This window comes from Scylla paramamosain, chromosome 6, assembly GCF_035594125.1.
Source record: "Scylla paramamosain isolate STU-SP2022 chromosome 6, ASM3559412v1, whole genome shotgun sequence".
NCBI classification, from domain to species: Eukaryota; Metazoa; Arthropoda; class Malacostraca; order Decapoda; family Portunidae; genus Scylla; species Scylla paramamosain.
Window position 1 is genome coordinate 25195654 of NC_087156.1, and position 21343 is coordinate 25216996.

The 21343-nt window shown below is 40.9% G+C and overlaps 1 protein-coding gene across 3 annotated transcripts in view; it reads left to right on the plus strand.

The window, feature by feature from the left end:
* Positions 1–697: 697 nt before the first annotated feature.
* Positions 698–21343, plus strand: part of LOC135101478 (uncharacterized) — a 46173-nt gene continuing 25527 nt past the window's right edge. Inside the window, exons 1-14 of one of the 3 annotated variants that reach the window (XM_064005492.1) lie at positions 699–1393; positions 5766–6002; positions 6875–7640; positions 7981–8100; positions 9341–9496; positions 9685–9831; positions 10490–10528; positions 12804–12881; positions 13421–13567; positions 13814–13924; positions 15064–15147; positions 15657–15765; positions 15874–16057; positions 16520–16538. In XM_064005492.1, coding sequence (XP_063861562.1) covers positions 1347–1393; positions 5766–6002; positions 6875–7640; positions 7981–8100; positions 9341–9496; positions 9685–9831; positions 10490–10528; positions 12804–12881; positions 13421–13567; positions 13814–13924; positions 15064–15147; positions 15657–15765; positions 15874–16057; positions 16520–16523 — 2229 coding nt within the window. In that variant the 5' untranslated portion in view covers positions 699–1346 and the 3' untranslated portion in view covers positions 16524–16538. Of the gene's footprint in view, positions 1394–5765; positions 6003–6874; positions 7641–7980; positions 8101–9340; positions 9497–9684; positions 9832–10489; positions 10529–12803; positions 12882–13420; positions 13568–13813; positions 13925–14478; positions 14776–15063; positions 15148–15656; positions 15766–15873; positions 16058–16519; positions 16539–21343 lie in introns of those variants that run through there. The other 2 variants (XM_064005491.1, XM_064005493.1) reach the window with 2 other exon arrangements.

Sequence of the window (21343 nt, forward strand, 5' to 3'; positions counted from 1 at the left end):
CTGCCACCCTCAGCTGTGTAATCCCGTGGCAGCCTTCACTCAGGAGTCACACGCACTGCCATTAGTGAGGCTGTTCGTCACTGGCGCCACGAGTAAGTCATCAACACTCTAGTGGGAGGTTGATCATATACGTGGGTATTTTGATAGGTTGTGAGTGGGAAAGCGTCATGGTCTGTCAGTATACATCCCCATCAGTCAACCCTTCCGTTTATTTACCGAAGGGAGGTGTGTGGTAGGAGGAATGTGGTCCATTAGTCCCTCGACGCGCCTGCTAGCCTGGTGGCATAAGCTGGCCGTGTAAGGCTTTCACGGCGATGTTGTGTCTCTCCTCGACCCTCCACCCTCATCCTGCCTCCTCCTCTTCAACCCTTCGCCGACCAGGGTTCATGAGGCACACTATGTTCTGCTTAGCATCTGAAACACCGTTGTTTACCTAGGCTAAGGTGGTGGAAATCTGTGATTGTTTATTTGTTTGTTTATTTGTACGTTTGTTTGTATATTACTGAGGGTCTGAGAAGAATGAAAGAAAGAATTCATGTCGGGTGTGTAATGTGTATGGTTCATGAATGGTGATACATTATACAATGGCAATATTAATGTGTGGTTATAGTGGTGTGTGTGAGTCTAGCGGGTCAAGGGAGGCAGTGTGCCGAGGGTAGGAGGGAGAGTGGAGTGGATGGCAGGCGATGTAGTGACATCAGTATGTGTGTGCAGCGGGAGGCGGCCGGCTGTGCCTCACACCACGCTCTCAACGGCGCCTCACAGCAGCAAAGAAAAATTGTGACCCTTGGTGAACTCTGACCGAGGAGTGAAGAGAGGCAGTGCGCGGCGGTGTGTGGGCGGCAGGCGCTGCTGGCGTGTCATCACACCCCATCTTATTTTTTTTTTTTTTTTTTTCTTAGAAAGAAAGCTAAACTTACAGTCAAGACTTTGCCTTACAAATTTTTATTTATTTTTTTATTTATTTTTTTTCTTCGTAGAGGATTCAGGCAAATCAGAGTGTGTGGAATGGTGTGAGTGAAATGTCACAGACCAGAAGCGTCACCCAAGTTGAGGACGAAAGTGCGAGGCCCTGGTAGTACGTGAGCACAGTAGCGGCGCAGCGGTGGTTACGTCTTGACTGATAATGAGAAGGCTACAGGAGGCCTGTGTGAGGCCGGGCGGCTCGAGGAGGCTTAGTGACAGGACGGCTTCTCAAGTGACGCAGGCGAGAAGCGTGTTGGTTGTCATGTGTAGGATCGTGGAACATCAGAGACCTCAAGAAATATGAACCTTGTTCGCCTTGGGTAGTGTGACTAGTGACTTCTTCCGGCGCGAGTGTGTGTGTATAGTGGCAGTGTGGCGACATGGATCACCACTTCCCCGTCAGGAGGCCGGGACGCGGCTACTCCAGGTCAGCACCTCGCCTTCAAGGGCATCTCTTACAACTTTATACTTTTCCTACAAGCATCTAGTGGTGTGGGATGTGCGATCTTGTTTAAGTGTGGATTTATTCCCCTCTCATCCGTGTTTGTTTACGTTCATTGATGTAATAAGACTTGAGCTCCGCAGCGCTACGTATCTCACCCATCAACTTGCCTGTCACGCAACATTCGGCCTCTCACGCACTGCTGCCACTAATTACTCCTAAATCTTTACATCACGAGAAGACGTCTTTGCTAGCGTTCCTGTGGAGGCTGGGCAAGGCCAGTGGTGTTGCTGTAGCTAAGGGGAGCCCGTCACATTGAAGACCGTATAATAACACTCCATGCAGGCGAGCTTGAGGCTGAGGGGCGGGGTTGGCGGCTAGCGAAGTGATGTGCTTTGTGCGACATCCAACAGATTGCTACCGACCATCATGAGGCACGATCCAGTTACATCACTAGATTTTGTGAACACACACACACACACACACACACACACACACACACACACACACACACACACACACACACACACACACACACACACACACACACACACACACACCAAGAGGAGAACAGAGCAAGAGATCAGTAGAAAGCATTACCAGAGAGAGAGAAAGAGGGAGGGGAGTTGCTAACCGTTTACAGAAATCTGAGGAGAAACATAATCGTAAAGAGCTTGACTTCTGTAAAATACAAACAGGTGAACACACTCCAGAAAGAAGTGGTTTGAATGTTTATCATGCAGGGGGTGTTTGGGAAGGTCTCTCTCTCTCTCTCTCTCTCTCTCTCTCTCTCTCTCTCTCTCTCTCTCTCTCTCTCTCTCTCTCTCTCTCTCTCTCTCTCTCTCTCTCTCTCTCTCTCTCTCTCTCCAACCTGTATTCTGTCCCTGTTCACGTGGCACGGAATGGGTACGAGCACAAGTGGCCTCTCCCCGCCAGAAGCATGCTAGTGTACGAGTGTCCGCGCTGCCATCTTGAATAATGTCCATGAAAATTGAATATTTATTTAATCAACATGACGAGGGTTGGCTATCCCTTCTTCATTTCTCATTCTGTGCTAGAAGTTGGCGTCAGTGTTTGTATTTATGTTTTTCCTCATGAATTTTATCCTTTGGAGTGAGTTTAGGCAGGGAAGAATAGTTGATTAAGGTTATTTTGAAATGTTGATAATGTAGAAAAAGTTACCGAAATCTTTACTTGGGATATATAAGCAGGGCAACAAATCATTCATGGAAACCTCAGTGATTCTTCTTCCTTCATTGCCTGACCAACACAACCGGCTCCGGACAAACGTTAGATCACTCCTCGTCTCCTCCAGCATCTGCCTCGCTTCCGTCACCCCTGGGGCCCTGGCCGCCACCATAGGGTCATGGCACTGATTACTCGACGGCAGTGTAGGGAGCGGGCTGAGGGAGGGCAGTGTTTTGACGCCGGGTAGCGGAGACGCCGACACGAGACAAGACAGCCGCGGCATTAATTAATTCAGCAGATGTGGTCACAGCTTTTACCCTCTCCACTGCCCTTCCCTTCTGCCCGTCTGTCTGTCCCTCAGCCATCTTTCTTTGCCCTTCAGCCTCCTGTGATCTATATCTTGCTGTTACGTCCTTCAACATTTATTCCTCTCTCTCTCTCTCTCTCTCTCTCTCTCTCTCTCTCTCTCTCTCTCTCTCTCTCTCTCTCTCTCTCTCTCTCTCTCTCTCTCTCTCTCTCTCTCTCTCTCTCTCTCTCTCTCTCTCTCTCTCTCTCTCTCTCTCCATCGTTACGTCACTATCTTGTGTGTGTGTGTGTGTGTGTGTGTGTGTGTGTGTGTGTGTTTGTGTGTGTGTGTGTGTGTGTGTGTGTGTGTGTGTGTGTGTGTGTGTGTGTGTGTGTGTGTGTGTGTGTGTGTGTGTGTGTGTGTGTGTGTTTTGTTGTCTGGGTGGATGACTGGTTGATTGCTCAGTTTGTTGTTGTTTTTTACTGCTGTTTTTGTTCTTGGTGGTGATGGTGGTGGTGGTGGTGGTTATTTAGTTGCATGTTGTCGACTTCATAACAGCATCTTTCCACAGCGTGACAGAACTAATACACACACACACACACACACACACACACACACACACACACACACACACACACACACACACACACACAGACATATTTTTAACACTCCTCGGAGAGTACATACGAATAGTGGCCTTGTGTTGTTTGTAGGCAGTGGGAAGGAGACGCCGGCTGTGTGTGTGTGTGTGTGTGTGTGTGTGTGTGTGTGTGTGTGTGTGTGTGTGTGTGTGTGTGTGTGTGTGTGTATAATGCGTGCATACCTATCAGTGTGTTTGTCCTGTTGGTCACTCAACTCTCTCTCTCTCTCTCTCTCTCTCTCTCTCTCTCTCTCTCTCTCTCTCTCTCTCTCTCTCTCTCTCTCTCTCTCTCTCTCTCTCTCTCTCTCTCTCTCTTTCTCTCTCTCTCTCTCTCTCAGACACAGACACGCAAGACTGAGCGCTCTGTTGCCTACTAATCGTATCCTCCACCATGGCGCCGGCCCCTCTGTCCCATTCGCCTCCCAATGTCCAGGCTGCTCCCTCACCACTCTTCCTCGCTACTTCCTCCCTCTATACTCGCCCCTCAGCTCCTCCCCGTGCCGCCCCAATAAGACAGCTGCGTTAGTCTCTTTGTGACGTCATCATATTCTGTTTGTTTGCCTTGATTTAAAGTCTATGCTCCACATTCTCGTAGATAACACTGCGTCTTGTTTTCAGGCTCGTTTAGTTTGTTATGGCGTGGGCAAATAAGAGGTGTGATTGAAGAAGGGTAGAAGCTGAGGGTGAGATGATAGTGAGATGTACAGATGGACCTGAAGCTTAGTTGCAATAAATGAAGAGGCAAAAAAGATGTATGGTTGAAGAAGTAAGTTTGAAACTCGTAGGACTCTTAAAAAAATGTTTTAGAAGGCCAAACGGACCATTACTCGGATTCTTGCAAGTGTTTATTCCATTGATGAAGCAGAATCCTTGTTAAAACCATCACTAGAATCATGAAAACACCCTGGAAAGCTTTTATTTTCTGCCGCAGTTTGTTAAAAGTAGTTTTGATATGACGCTGAAGTGTTTACGAATACGGTTCAGGAGGATCAAGGGAAAAACATAGTGAGATGGGGAGATAGACTTCAGTTGCAGAGATCGCGAGCAACGTAATGCGATGCAGATGCAGTGGCCAGAAGAAACTAAAGAGCAATATTCGTATATACATACCGCCACTCCTGACCTTTGAAGGAAATTACAAAAGAGGAAGATTATTGTTGATTGACTGTTTGAATGATATGTCTCCTGATGGGACTCAAGCTTTCCGGCATCCTAGCTTGACCGTTGGAAATTGATGTGGGGGGGGGGGTTTCAAGAGTGTTTTCATTAATTTAGTGTGAGTTTAATAAAGATTTTGCATCCAAAGAAAATAAGAACATAAAAAATATAAGGGAATCTGTAAGAAGCTATCAGGCCTACACGTGGCAGGCAATGTATGAAACATAATCAGGAAATGCAGTCATAAGGACTCAAGGATCTCTGTGGCCTTTCTGAACAGTGGTAATGAGAAAATAAAGCATTTCAAAACACGGTCCTTGAGCGGCTACTTCGAGGATCATGGTTGGGCGGGGTGGGCAGGCATGTGCGTGTATGCGATGATGTAGAGCAGGGTGGTCCAACTTCTTCGACATCTTGGGCCACTTACAGGAAGGGCCACTATATATATATATATATATATATATATATATATATATATATATATATATATATATATATATATATATATATATATATATATATATAATCCTAGTAATCCTACTTCCTATTACTATTTCATATATAGGCACAGAAACTTCATCTGTGTTTTTCGTGTACAAGATAAATTTATAATACAAGTGGTCGCAGGCCACAGACAATCAACTGGCGGACCACTTGTGGCCCGCGGGCCCGTAGTTGGATCACCCTGGTGTAGAGGGCCGGAGTCACCTTCGTGTATCCAGCATCAGTGTTGATGGATACTCATTCTTTCTACCGATGCTGTTTTTATTTTATTTATTTATTACTTTTTTTTAATGGGTAGCAATTGTTATGTAATGACTCATGTTTGATTCCTCCTTGTTATTGTTAATGATTACATGAACCTGAGTTTATGTGAGTGAAGATTGTGGTCATTAAACCTTTACTTACCACATCAAACACACACACACACACACACACACACACACACACACTATCTAAAATGTTTTTAGGGTGTGTGTGTGTGTGTGTGTGTGTGTGTGTGTGTGTGTGTTTGATGTTTGCTTTACATTAGAGAGAGAGAGAGAGAGAGAGAACCATAACCACACTACCAATGCCTTTTTCAGAATCAAAACAAACGGTTCGCTACCTCGAGACAAGCGCCTGCCCTCCTCACCACCTCCGACTGGCTTGCCCACCACACCCACCTCCTCGCCCACACCCACCCCGCCTGCCGCCTCATCCCTCTCAGGCTCCAGCCTCAAGACACCAACCACCAACTCAGAGGATGAGCTGAGTGCCATCTTCAGCTTTGACCACAGTGACGTGATCAGCCCAGGCAACCGCACTGCATCCCTTACCAGGTGAGTCGTGGCCTTCAGCAGCCAGGCCAGTAGTGGTTCATCCCCCTCATGGTAGACTCAGCTGGTTTACTCGTCTGATACTCACCTATGTCTGTATAGTTAAACATTTCAATACTTTATCTTCATTACATTGAACAGGCTGTAGAGGAAGTTTTTGTATTTTTGAGAAGTATTTTTATAATTTTAGTGATTGGTGTGGCTGATCTTAAATTATAATTTTTAAAATGACTGTACTTTCAGACATTTGTCCCTAATTACCTATAATGTTTGACATGTCAGGAACATGTTCATGGACCAGAATAGAGTGGAGAGCATTTATATATATAACACTTTCATCACAGATTAATTCTCTCTCTCTCTCTCTCTCTCTCTCTCTCTCTCTCTCTCTCTCTCTCTCTCTCTCTCTCTCTCTCTCTCTCTCTCTCTCTCTCTCTCTCTCTCTTCACATATCACATGAATTTGTAGTCTCATACTGTGCTTCCACAGTTTTTTTCTGTTAGATTTGTTTAAGAAAATCTTACACTCACAGGGAATGTACAACACTAGGAAAGAGTATGTAGCAATAGGAAAGCAAATGCCTGTAAGTGGGGTAAGGTAATACTAGGAAAGTATCAACAGTGAGTCTTTCATAAGAAAATAAGACTTCAAAAGGCCAGTTGAGTTGACCTACACAAGGCAGCACCTGAACATTTAAAACTTGCCATTTGTCATCTACAGCCATAAATTTATCCACCCTTTTCTTGAAACTCTTTTTTGCTATGTATGTTCCATTTATTTACAGCTCTGTTTGTGAAAACATTATGATTATTATGAAAAGAATTGCCTGATTTATTCGTTCATGCATTCTCTGACTCATTCCATGTTCCTTTCAGAAGTGGAACTTTACCGAGCTACCATCCCTTCCCCAATCCTGCACCACTACAAGTTCCTTCTCATTCCCCGAGTCCTAGCAGTCCAAAGAGTCCCTATGAGAATGTCAGTCCTTCATACCTCACCTATCCCATGCCTCAGAGTCCTCGCACTCGCATCAAGACCATTGTGGGCAAGGAGAGGGCAGACAGGAGGGACAACTGTGAGATCATAGAAAACAGAATGGCCATATCAGAGTTCCAAGGAGGAGCAAGTGAATGTAAGAAAATCAGGAGTCCCAGAACCACAAAGGAGAGTGCAAGGAACAAGGAGAACCGTAGTCCCTTCATGCGATCTGACCCTCTGAATTCTCCAGAAGCCTTGTCACCACCACCAAGGCCTCCAAGGTCCCCTAGAATAGAGAGATCTGTGCTCGGGGACTCTCCTACCCTTAACAAAATGAACAACAACACCAGCAGTTTATCAAGGGATTCTGATGCTGCTGGTATTCATATGTCAAGCTCTGTGTGTAGTGAAATTTTGGCAAGAACTGAGGAAAGAGTGCATACTTATGAAAACAGCAGCTGTCATGTCATGGTGCAGAGTAGGCTAGGCTGTTCAAAAGACACTGTTGATCACTCCAGAGATCCTCATGTGCCCACTAGTCCCAGAGATAAGTCAGAAACAGGTGCATCTGGATATGATGCTACAGAAGATGAGGAAAGAGGATGCAATAAGGTTTTAGAAGAGCACATTATCAAAAATATTCAAGACACATTTAATATTGATGTAAGTATTCAAGGAAACCATTATTTTGATATGTCAAGACATTATGAATTGATAGAAAGTTACTTGAATGCAAATATTGTGTTTGTTGTTTCAGTATAAAAGTAAAATCTAGTGTAATGTTACTAGTTAAGTGTGCCACACTGACTGTAGTTGTGTCATGGCATTTTATTGCTTTTGATAGCTTCATGATACCTTTTGTTGCCTGGTGTTACTCCAAATCTCAGCATCGAGAGCCACCAAATGTTTTCACTTCCTGTAGACTGAAAATCTGCTTCATGACAGCTGACAGATATGTGTTGAATCTCGTGCATGACTTTCCTGCCTTGCTTCCGAACAACAGGATGTGCCTGGGGAGATAGAGCGCCTGAGGGGCATCAAGAATGAGACTCTTCAGTCTGTCACTGATCTCAAACGAAGCGTCACTGAGCTAGAAAACACAGAGGATGAGGCTCTCAGAGAGGTAATGACTGTCTGGCTGATATTAAAAGACTGTCCATACAAACTATGAATATCCATCATAGCTGAAATAACCATCCTACCAATGGAACTTTGGTCCTTTTTCGTGGCTTGAAATGTTTCTTTGTGTTTCATCATGGATGTACCTTTGGAAAAATTCACTTTTTTTTTTTTTTTTTTTTTTTTTTTTTTTTTTTTTTTTTTTTTTTAATACAGTCTACTGCCCTTTAGGTCCAAATTAGGTTATTTTATTTAAGTAATTATGCTTGTTTTTACTACAGTCAAAAAATAAAAGAAATGTTACAATACTAAAAAAAGAGAAAGACTTAATCCACCACCACTGTTGGTGGAAATCTGCAGAGTACAGTTCCATCACTGATTAGATCATACAGGTAATAAAACCTGCACATGTGTGACAGAAATGAAGAGTGACTGGCAGATAGTATACTGAAGTATAGATGAGGAAAACCAGCCCTCTTGTCCTCATGCATACTTTCTCTCTAGTGACTGTCAGTGTGTTGCTTTCATTCCTGTTGATCACCATTAAAAGTGCCTGAAAGGAAATTGAACTTTACCTCTTGCATGAACATTTTCCATTCCTTCAGTTTGTGCATGTTAAATTTAATAAAATATGGTCACACAAAACTATTAATGTAAACATATTATAAAGGCCCCTTTCACACGACACCATCAGTGGTGCCATGGACTTGTTACCCCTGTGTGAAAGGGTTGGATAATTGCAATGCCTATGCCACTATGTTGGCCTTATATGAAAGGCTCCATTGCAAACTATGGGAGATAACCAGTGGTGTTATGTGAAAGGGCCAAAAGTTGTAAAAAGCAAGTGTTTGGTTAGAAATTTACTCTTACAGATAGTTCTTTCCTATGTATGGATGTCAATAGCCTCATGACCTCAGAAAAATCAACATGAATAATGTATGGATAACAAAGTTCCATCTTTATTGTACCAGCAACACAGCTCTGTCCTCCTGAAGTTATCTTCTCACAAACCATGACTGTTAACTTCTGTTCCCCCCCACCCAAGTAAAGTTCCGTCCATCCAGCTGTACATGTTCTGCTTTGTTTTTAAGTCATCTCATTGGCTTAAAAATATGCTAATGATTAAGAACAAGGCTTGAATTGTATATTGGTTTAAACTCTGTAATGTATGTGGTAAAATTTCATGGAAGGAAAAAAGAAGCTGCTACCAAAGTACATTTGGCTATAGACATCTTGTTTTGCAGCTTGAGGTGGAGAGAGCACTACTGGAGGGAGAGCTTGCTCCGCAGAGAGAAAAAGCTGCTATGGAAGAGGAACGTTTGGCTGCCCTGTTGCAGAAAAGTCAGGAGCTGGAGGAACGCTGCAATCAGGAACGACATCATCATCAGGAAGCCATTGAGGTAACATGAGTGTTTGTGTGCCTTTGGCTACTTCAGTGGAAGAATGTGTAGGAACACTTCTTTAGAAGGAATAAGTTCATCATCATAGTTTCATAATTTTTCTGAAATTTATATAATTTTTAAGTATTCTGTATATGTATTGAAGTATAAAGAAAATTGTAGAATTTTAAATAAAAAAAAATGTTTAGGCCTGTCGGTCACGACTGGAGGAAGCTGAGAGAGACTTGGACCAGTTGGAGAGCAAGAGTGAAAATTTTACTGGCACAACAGATGAGGAGACTGAGATGTTGGAGACCTTAAAGGCTCAGCATGAAGCAGTGGAAGCAGAACGCAAGGTAAGACTTGACTGTTCTCTGCTCTGACACTTAGGACACTCAGCTTTCTTGCTAACAGGAATTTACTTCTGTTTGTTAATGTGAAGAAGCTGATGTGCAGCAGTGTGTGCTTGTTAATTAGTGAAGTGGATGGTAGGTTGGCTTAGGAAGCTCCTGCCTTTACCTTGGGGAATGAGCAACACTGAACAAATGCTGCTGATACTGTAATGTAAGAGACCTATTTCTTAGATCATGAAATTTATTTCTGTTGACTCTTATTATTTTCTTGTATATAGCTTTTGAGATATGTGTCATATAATGAAATTTCTTTGTATATAATATTTCTCTCATATTTTTGTAAGCTTTCTTTTCTATCTTCATAGAAACTTCATAGGAAATATAGCCATTTTTATAATTATTCTTATTTTGTAATGCTGAGGACTTTTCCATATACATTCCTTACTAATCTTTCAACCCCACCACTTGGATACAGTTATACATGAAGCAAGTTCTATATCAAATTGATTTGCTGCTTCATATTACATGACCTACTCATACATGTTAAGATATTCTCATTTGTTGCTCCACTGAAATTATTTTATCAGTGACAATTACTACCAAGTTTTGTATTACATTCTTTCTTGCTATTCTAACTTTTTGTATCCAACTTTGCTTACAGTTTTTCTTTTTCTATATTCGGTGGAAGAAGGCGAAGAAAGTAAGTGTAAGATGTATAAAGTGTGTCCAGCATGGTGGGTGTTGTGTGCTGGTTGCTGTGTCCAACATTTAAGCTACTTCCTTCCCACCACAAGTTGTCCTTCTTTTGTCCTGTGACATGTTGTCTGCACACGGTGCAGCATGTGAGAGTGCCTCAGTCATGTCAGCATCAAAGGTGGGAGTTGGATCTTCCTTGAAATGCTGAGCTACACTGGTTGTTTTGGGTGGTTGTCACTGCACATGCTGCACATCTGGTACTTTTCTCAGTAATGTTAAAGCTTTGTTTTCAATTGAAGGAACATTTATGTATTTCACTTCAAGCCTACTAATGTTAGGTGTCTCCAGCCCAAATAATTATTAGCTAATTTGATCTAAAAGTTTATGTGCAGGAAGTAATTAATTTAATTCTGACTACTTATGGCTAAATCTTTTGGCTTTTCATAAGTAGGCAGACTCAAATTTGGAAAGAAATTGGCTTTTTTTTTTTTTTTTTTTTTTTTTTTTTGCTGAGTTTCATTAAACTGCTAAGATGATTGTAATTACTAATTGTAGTTAATTAGATTATGTATTTTTTGTCCCTTTAGATCTCACAGGCATATTTGCCATACATATTTGCCTTCTCTGGTCCCTTGGCAAGAGTGCACACACACACACACACACACACACACACACACACACACACACACACACACACACACACACACACACACACACACACACACACACACACACACACACACACACACACACACACTTGATCCCAAAACAATATCCTAAATTTAGGTTCCCTCATAGAAATGTTGATGATTGGAATGAGTTGGAGGTGGTGGTGTGTACAAGAAGCATCCACAATTTTAAGACTAAAGTGGACAAAAGTAGATATGGAGACAGAACAATATGAATCTGATTGATTAAAATTCTGTATACTACAAGTAGGTAAATGAGTGCACACAGCACAAGAAGGCAGGATTTTGGTGATGCATACACATTATCACTCATACAGGAAGGCAGACCAGCTGACCTTCCATTCTTACTGAATACCAAGATCCAATGTTTCACTTGAAGTCTGTTTCAATTCTCTGAAAGGAGGCAATGCCAAACAGTTAAGTAGCTTGGGGTTAAAACCTGGGATTTCTCAGTCTTGAGTTGAGTACACCAAGTACTACAACAGCAGACCAAGTCAAACTATTTGGTGATGTAACATTTCTTTGCAGATAATTATAGCGATGAGCTTGTTGGCTGAGAGGATTTTGGTTTTGGATTTACTATTATTAATTTTGATAGGAAACAGTATAGTTATCCTCAATTAGCAAACACTGAAAACTGCCATCATACATTGAATGAATATATAAGTGGTTTTCTGTTGCTTACACAGTATTCATGGAGAAGAAAAGCTGCATGCAAGGAATATTGGTACATTTTTTATTGTTTTAGTGAGATGAAATGCATTATTGATGTGATTAGATGAGAATCAGTGACTTTGTATTTCTTTTCATGACATTAAATTTTCATTTTGGATATCATGATGTTTCACCAGGCCTGGTCACACAAACTGTCTTCTGACAATTATTGGGTGATAATGTTATAGTACCAGACGTGGTGGAGGAGACCTGTCAAAAACAATGATGTGGGAGGTATCTCCCACATCATTCCTACATACTTCCTACATACATGGACAAAATGTTTGTTGACAGGATCATGAAAAATGCACCAAAAAACATTGCAGCTTTAGATAGTGAAGCTTGTCCATGTATGGTATCTGATTTAAGAAGGGGACAAAGTGGCAGGAAACGCTTTCCAGAAATTTTATTTCTGCACAGTAAAAAGAGAAACAAAATAAATTACTGCTTTAATTGTCACCTTGGGGACTTGATAATTTCCTCTTTCTTTGGTGCTGTCTTGCATTTGTGGGAAAATGCAAGTTTGTCTTAAACACTATTTTTGCATTGAATGTTGATAAACTTTTAATTTTTGCCTCTATTCAAAGTTTTTGCTCAAGGTTATTATTATTATTATTTTTTTTTTTTTTTTTTGTCATCAACTTGTCATTGCCAAATTCTTTGACTGCTTTGTGTGTGGTGGTGGTTATTGTAATGGTGCACTGATGTGGTGGTGTATTTTAGTTTGTTCTTTATTGAACACTGTGCCAAGATGCTTTACTTAGTACTAGTTGTAATTTCAGAATCCATAAATCATTATGATATCCATTTTTTTTTTTTTTACCTTTGTGGTCATTATGTGTAATGAAGTATTTACATATTTTTTTCCTGTTCAAGGTGTTTGAAGACACAGAGTTTCACCAGATGGAGGCTGAGGCTCACCGAGAGGCGGAGAGAGAGGAGCTCAACAAGGAGGTGCGTCTTGAATGAACGAATCCCACAAGAGTATACAACTAAAACTTCTTACCTCTTAGCCAGGCTGCTTTTGCATTGATGGTTTTCTACAATTTTGGTCTCATTGTTATAGCATGGGTATAGGTTTTTACTCCATACAGAGATGAACAATAAAATTGATCAGGTATTTAGATATTTACTGAAAACATTTTAAATTTCCTTTCCTTATAAAAAATAAGCATGTAGGGGGCCCTGATCAAGGTTTTCATGGATATAGAATGATTTAATAAAGGAAATATTAATGAAGTTCTTACAGTAAATGAACAAGGTACTTTGCAATGGGTTCAAGTCACAGAAATGCTGACTTAAAAGAGAACTAAATAGAAATGGACTTACAATTACGGTTTGTCACAGATACTGGCTGGTTAGGCAGCAGGAACACATCACTAGTTTGTAACTAATGATGATTGCTTTGTTTCTTGTATTCAGAATCATCTGTTTGGAGATTTTATTGTTTTAACATTAAGGGTCATATTAACTTTTGATTGCTTCATCCTCAGATTGCAGAAGTGAGAGAAAAGTTAACTTGTCGACATGAAAGGATTGCTGAGTTAGAGAAACAAATGTCAGAGATGACCCATACTGTGAGGCAAGAGACAGAGATTTTAGAAAAGGAACGTCAAGATCTCCTATCAAAAATAGCAAAGGTATTCTTTATGCATTATATATAACAATAATTTTAAAACTGCTATAACAAAATAATATCTAAGCATAATTTACTGCTTTAAAGAAACTGACCCCATCCCTTTACACATTAACTTCCCCTGTGGCAAGGAGCCATATTGTGTCCTGGAGACTGATAACCTGTGTGATATGTTGTGATCCAGTTTTGTTTTGAGGTGAGGTCAGGTGTTGGTGAGGTATTGCTAAGGTGTGGTGGTGTTGGCTTGCAGGAGCGAGGGCAGCTGACAGCAGCTGAGCGCCGGCTGGGTGAACTCATCCGCTTGGGGGTCGTGCCTTCTAACGGCCAGAGCTCCCCCACTTGTTCATCAGACACGGAGGAGGTACACCACTCACTGCTTTGTTGGGGTTTGGATAACACCTTATCTCTCTAAATGCACTGGAACTATCTTATAATTGTTTCTTACAAGGAGAACAGTAAAATTGCATTTGCACACAACCTGAAATGATTATGTGGAATGTGCACTTGTCTGCATGCAGTACTAATATGTTTTAACAAGTGAATTCTACTGTGGGGATTTGACATCTTTAAGTATGGTTGCTTCTCTGGTGGGCATTGCATGGTATACTGTCACTGGATGCAAGGGATGCTTAGTTGGTTTATACAGTTACTCTCCCTCTCTCTCTCTCTCTCTCCACTATTTTTTTGCATCACTGCTGTACATAACATTCTAATACTCAATCCTAGGAATCACCTACATATGTGTTGCCTCTTTGAACTCATGTCTTATTAACATGGCCATGGGATTTTCAGAAAAATGTTTATAAGAATTTGTGAATTGGCTACTGGTTGTGGGTTGGAATGATGTATGAAGTGTGCAATATTTATCAAAGTGTATTTTGTTTCTCTTTTCTCTATGTGAACAATATTTTCCAGGCTTCAAGCCCCCTTCATTTTTACAAAATTTTCCTCTACATGAAAACCAGCCACCATGTCTGCATGACATCACAAAAGATGCTCAAAACAATAGATTAGGAGCTACAGACCAGATAGATGGACATTATGATCACCAAAAAAGAAAACAAATACCTTAAAGGAAGTAACCAAACCAAGAAATCTACAAGAACACATTATAAAGTATTCTTCCATATCTTAGTCTCCAAGTCACACAATGAGAAATTAAAATGAACATTACTGATTGATGTGGTCAAATAGTCATACTATACAGCAAAAGCATATAAACACTCACAAATATCTTGCCATTGTAGATGTATTATTTTTACCTACCACTTTAAACAACTAACTCTCTAGTACAACTAAATTATCTTGGCCATCCTTCCATCAAATGAACTTTGAATTTTCTTTGACTTTTAATGCACAAATATTTCCAAAACATAGTAAACATGCACAACAGTCATCGTTCATTTATACCTGAAATTAGAGTTGGGACTGAGGTTTCAAGTGTAACCCTCACATGGTATTGCTTGTCTGTCCTGTGGCTGTTGTGGGTGTGGCCCGCAGAGTGGCGGAGCTGAGCTAGTGGAGCGGCTCTCCCGCCTGCATCTCTTAGACCGTTCTCAGGAAGACCTTGACAGAATACATCAGGTGAGACAAGGTGATATTAGACCAGCAATGCCTCACCAGTAGCCTGCTATTCTTGATTGTATCTGCTTCCAGTAAATAATTGTATGCATAGTGAAGTACATAGTATTGTGGTCTTTTGTGAGTGAAACCAAAACTCAGCTTCTATAAATGGATGGCTTAGCTATGAAACCATGGAATGCTCAAGTGTTGTAGTGTCAGTAGCTTGTAGTCTCACTAGAAATGCCAGAGATTTTTTCTCAAAAGCAAAAAAATTGTTTATGTAGGTTCAGCTAATAATTTTCTTATGTTTTGACATTCATTAATCTTAAAGTCTATTAAATATAGAAATGTAGCTGAGTACTTAGGCAAATTATGGCAAAAGATTTCTCAGTTGTCTGTTGTGTTGAATGCATCACATGTTAAGGATGTGCATGCTGATTAAATTCCTTTTATGGAAGCAAAATCATGCATTGCTGATTAAATGATAAACTAATTTTTGTTCCCTTGCATGCCACCATCATCCATTGAAGGTCACCTCATCCACTCCTCTGGGCTGTCCAGATGGCTCCCTCGGCCGTAAGACCTCGGCAACACTCATGGAGATTGAACGTAACCGGCAGCTGCTCCTGGCAAAGCAAGGTGAGGGATAGCAAACAGGTTTGAAGTTGATAGGATTTGTTGCACAGTTCTTAAAATTATGAAGAATCATTGTTTTGTATGATATTATTGTTGTTTTATTTATCACAGGAACCTTAGTCATTGAGAATGAGAGACGTCGGGTGGAAGAGCTGAAGCGACGTGTAGCAGATGAGGTGAAGGCCCAGTGGGAAGAGAGGAAGGCTAAGGAGCAGAGGGATGTGAATTGTGCTTCTTTGAATAGTGTTGGCTCAGAGGACTCCTCCCTAACTTCCTCTGATCTCCACACTGAAAGGTAATGCCCTTATATTCTTGGTTCTCTTAAATTTCATTGACACTATGTAACATCAACATTATGTGATTTCATTAGTGTAGGAACTTTTCTTAGAATGCCCTCTGAAAGTGTGTAGTTATTTTCTTAAATACTAATGATCCTTCTCACATTCTGAGATACAGTTTATGATAAAAGCAGAACTAAAATTCAAGGGAAAAATAGTAGCTTTAAGAATTAGCAACAAATTAAAAACTACATCACTTGCATATGCCTTCCCCAGTCATCATCATCATCATCATTATCAACAACATTATCTTATGGGACTCAAGGGATGCATAGGGCATGAATAAATTCCTTCTACCAAAATCAGTCCATGGCTGTGTTTCATACATTTCCAAAGAATTTTCACCCTATTTTCTCTGCATCATCCTAATTTAGGTTTTGTGCGGTCAGCTTCTACTCCTTCTCTCTCTTCCTCTCTAGTTGATTGAGTTCACAACCAAACTTGTCTCTTGTGAATTAGTGACCCAGCCACCTCTAACTACAAGTAGACAGTCTCACATACTATTCATCTATAATGTATGTTAAACTTTTGTGATTTCTCTCATTATTTAATTTCTGACTGTCAGCCCATTGAGTGTCAAGCTCATACTTCTCAAATAATTAATTTATCATAAAATCAACAACAAAAAAAATGAAGATAAATATTCCACCTTGGATCACACCAGATTTTACTTTGAAATCATCATGAGGCTCATTGCTCACCAGCACCCGACAGAAAGTTCCATCATGAATATCTTTGTTGAGTTTGACTGTGCTCTGCTGCACTCAATGTCTCAAGAACTTCAGAATAGGGCTCTCAGTCATGCTGCCAAAAGCCTTGTGGTAATTGACAAAACAAAGTCACCGTGACATTCATCTCTCTTGTTTCTTGCATCAATCCTCTAAGTACAAAAAATTGATAATTATAAATTCTTTTATGAAAACTGCTTGCTTTTTTCTTAATACTTCATCAATAACTGGTTCTGTCCTGCATAGCAGTACTTTACAGAAGATTTTCAAGCCAGCTGATGATACAGTGAGCCCTTGCCAATTTCCAATAGTTCATAAATTTTCTTCTTAAGTATTTTGAAATTTGTAAACACTTCTGAACATATATCATAAGCATCATTTAACATAGGTAGCAGGTATGTTGAAATTTTGGCAGCAAATCCACAGATGGTGTTAAAGTAAAAGATAACACATCAGGTGTGGATGGTGTGTATATAGCAGTTGTGGGTACAGTGCTTAGTGATCCTAGCTTGGATATCACTTAATTAATATGTCAGTTAGTGCCTGACATGCTTTGGAAAATTATGGCAGGAGCCATCTGCCAGCACATCAAGATTGAGCGACAATCCCGAGGCACAAGTTGAACTGTTACTCACAGATATTTTAGGATCAAGGTAGTAAAACTATTTAAATAAGTTGTAAAGTGTGAATATAGGAAGTTAAAGAATGTGAAGTATGTACTTATTTATCTTTAAAGAATTATGAAAAGCAATAGTTTGCTGGAAAAAAAACTCATATATTGTTCAGTAGAAATGTATAGTAGTTCATCTATTCACATTATATTTTTTTTTAGCTATCCCCTTTTGTGGGAAGTCAGCATGGTATGTAGATTGATAGAGATTTACATATTTTCATATTATTTGTGAATAAAGAGTGAAGCAGTGAAGTGAAGAGTGGTCAAGGGAATCAAGTGTGTTTGCTGAGGTGAGTTGGCCATATAAAAAAAAAGATTAAGTGAGATGACAAAGAGTGTGTTTGAGGCAGTGGTTATAAGAAGACAAACTATAATGAAAAGAAAGGTAGCACTGGAGTATGTGAGAGAAAGAGATCAGAGGAGAATGAGGAGGTTAGAGCATGCAGGAAAGGAATGCAAGGTCAGGACTAAACAGTCCCAGTCATGCTGCTGGAGGAGACCTCAAGAACAGGCGTCAGACACAGATAGACTTATTTTTTATTCAGTATTCATGAATTTTATTGTATACATAAACGTATGCATAAAGTCATTTGATATAATTTATTACAAATATAATGAGGTTGAATGGCATTGGTGTGATCACCATTGTGTCAGCCATGTGTCCTGGCAGTAGTCCATGATGTATAATGAAAAAGGCTTGCAGAAGTAATGGTGTAACAAAATTTTAATGTTACAAAATTAGTAATATCATAGTTGCATAATAAGAAATTGTACAAAAAATAGCAGCCTATAATTATGCTTCACTGTCAGATTCACGACAGGGAGGTTTAATAATTGGAGATGACACGCTCACTGGCCTGTAGAGCGTGCAGATTATATGGTTTGTTTGCTTGAAATATTAACAAGCCACGAGAGAGTATTGTGGGGTGTTTTGCTGAGGCGGTGGCAAAGGGGACGAGGCCGTGGCGGTGAGTCAGGCGGTGGTCGCCGCTCACACACGCCGCTGTTCGTGCTTTACTGGCCATGCTGGCGTGTGCATCTTCATGATGTTTCCTCTCGAGTAGTTTATGAGGCAGCTTCCCATGTGGCGCGGCGGTGACAGGTATAAGAGCTCGTAGGAGTGCCAGGCGAGGCTATCAGCCGTGGAATAAGTTGCTGTTATCATTACTAACCTTGCCTCACTGTGCCTGCCATGCTGCAAGGTTATAAAATCAGTAAAAATAAACCTGATGTAGTATAAACAGGAAGGATAGAAAGCAGATAATCTCAAAATAGTTCACAGGCTGTCATAAAGAAATCGTATCTTCGTGTGAAAAGTGAGTTTGTGAAGGAGAATTGTGTGGCTGGCACGCGCTGCTCAATATGTCACCCGTGAGTCACCTTCCCTGATGCACCCAAGAATGTGACCAGAAACGTGCACATTATCGCAAATCTTTCACCCTCTTGTGGAAATAATTCTGTAAATATTATTATATATGCTTGGCGGAGGGTGTTTAAAAGAACGAACGCCATTTTAGCAGCAATAAATCAGGTTCGAGTATGAGCCATCAAGCGTATAGTTGGCCGTGAAATATGGTTTGTGTCAGCACGGTGGAGACAGGCATCTGATTCTCGCCATCGATGTGAGGAGGAATATGCTCACACATTTATCTTCCGTCACCGCCTTACGACCACCACACACTGCGCCGGCACCGCCAAACTTCAAAACGGGAAGGGGCGGCACGCGTTAAAAAGGCTCCGTTGGCTTTGTGGTGCGGGGTTGTTGATGTGATGAAAACAACAGGAAAGTCGAGGCGCCATTTACTACATAACCAAGTACTTTCACTCGCTGATCTGCCACATCATGCAAAAGAAAACAGATATGCAAATAATGAAATAAAATAAATTTATAGTAACGTTATTTGCGAAATTTCACCACGTGTCTGTGCGAGTAGAAAATTATAATGCATCTTTTAAATATGGATCTGAAGAATCAAAAATAACAAAAACTAAACGCGGAACATTGTAAGCACCTTTGCATTAAGAAAGGTGCCACCATTTTTTTTTTTCGTAATATATTCGTAAAATAATAAATAAGTAATAATGATACTTAACTTGAATCGTCGACTACGTACCATACATATTCGAGAGAGAGAGAGAGAGAGAGAGAGAGAGAGAGAGAGAGAGAGAGAGAGAGAGAGAGAGAGGAGGCTGCGGGTGACACAAGATGAAGGGGGCACTATGATAAAAATACTTGCGTTGTGTACTGAGCCAGACGCCGGGTTGGCAAAGGCATGGCTCGGGCGTTTTGTGCTCAGCTGTCCACTGGAGGTGCTTGGGAGTGTCAGCCCCTCGTGGCGGATGCTTGAGTGGATGCAGGCAGGGTGACTGGTGTGGGCGTGAGTTAGAGCAGACGTCTTCAACCCTTTCAAGGCCACACAAGAAGTAGATGAGTAGCCAGCGAGTTATGAGTTACCAGGTGTAGAACTGAGGGGAATAACAATGTGTGGGTATTTTAGGTCTTAATGAAGTGTTTAGGTGTCACGTCAGAGGTCGGGGTGGTGCAGTATACAGTAGCTCGAGTGACGGGAAGCAGCGCGCCGCATGCCAGCCTGCCATGCCGACGCACCCATTCACCGCCAGACTCACGTGACGCCCACTACTCACGCCTCTAAATACCGGGCAATTTTTCTTCTTCCACTCAAGTTTTTCTTCACTTTTCTTCATGTTCTTTCAGAATAAACGAATTGTGTTCTCCCTTCCTCCTTCCTCCTCATTCCTGTTCGCCTCTCCTGTTTTCGTCTTTTTTTTTTTTTTTCGCCTCTTTATGCTCCTTCAAATTCCGGTGTTTCTGTATACTCTCTTCCCCCTCCTTGTATATTCTTTCTTCCTCTCTCACTCTTTCTTTATGCTCCTTCCATCTTTTTCTCCTGTAGGCTCTTTTCTCCTCCCTTTATGTTTTTCCTCCTCTTTATGCTCTTTCTGTAGACTCCCTTTCTCTTCCCTGTATGCCATTTTCTTCCTTTTCATTTATGTTCCACTTCTCTTCTTGTATACTCCTTTCCTTCCCATTTCTTTGTATGCTCCTCTCATTCCCCTCTCCACGTATGCCTCTCCCCTTTCTTTCTCCTCATCACTGTATTCTCCAGCATGCCTCTCAAACCACCCCCTTCTTCCTATATGCTCCTCTCACATCCCCCCCTGTACTTAGTTCCCTCCGCCACTGTGATGGTCTGTTCCTCGTTGATAGATAGAGAGATGGTTAGATAGATTGATTGACTGGTAATTAGGGTCTGCAGTAGTAGTCATTTAGTGTTTAGCGGAAGATTGAAACTAGGTCTTATGTCCTGCCATAATGATGCTGATGATGATGCTGATAGTAATAGGAGTAGTAGTAATAAACTGTCAGCATGCCAGGCTGACATCCCTCTTGAAATAGGAGGAGCCCAGACAAGACGTCATGTCCCGCCTTGTCTCATTGTGGGGAATGAAAATACAGAGGACGGGTAACCTTGCTCCGTCATTTCTGCGTCACCTTTCACGACGCGCGGGGTAGACTGTATTCTTTCTTCCTAGTCGTGGGTACAATAATAATAATGATAATAATAATAATAATAATCATAATAATAATAGTAATAACAGTAATAATAATAATACTTACCTCATTGTCTTTATTATCTTTTTATTTATTTATTTATTTACTTCATGTAAGAGGGGCTCTGGCCAAGGGTAACCAAAAAAAAATGGAATATTAAATATTATTATTCCTTCATCCGTTTTTGCCTCTGTTAATCCCTCCATGTCACTGACCTCAAACATTAAATTTTCAGTGCATACTCTTTCCTTTCATGCTCCTCGATTCT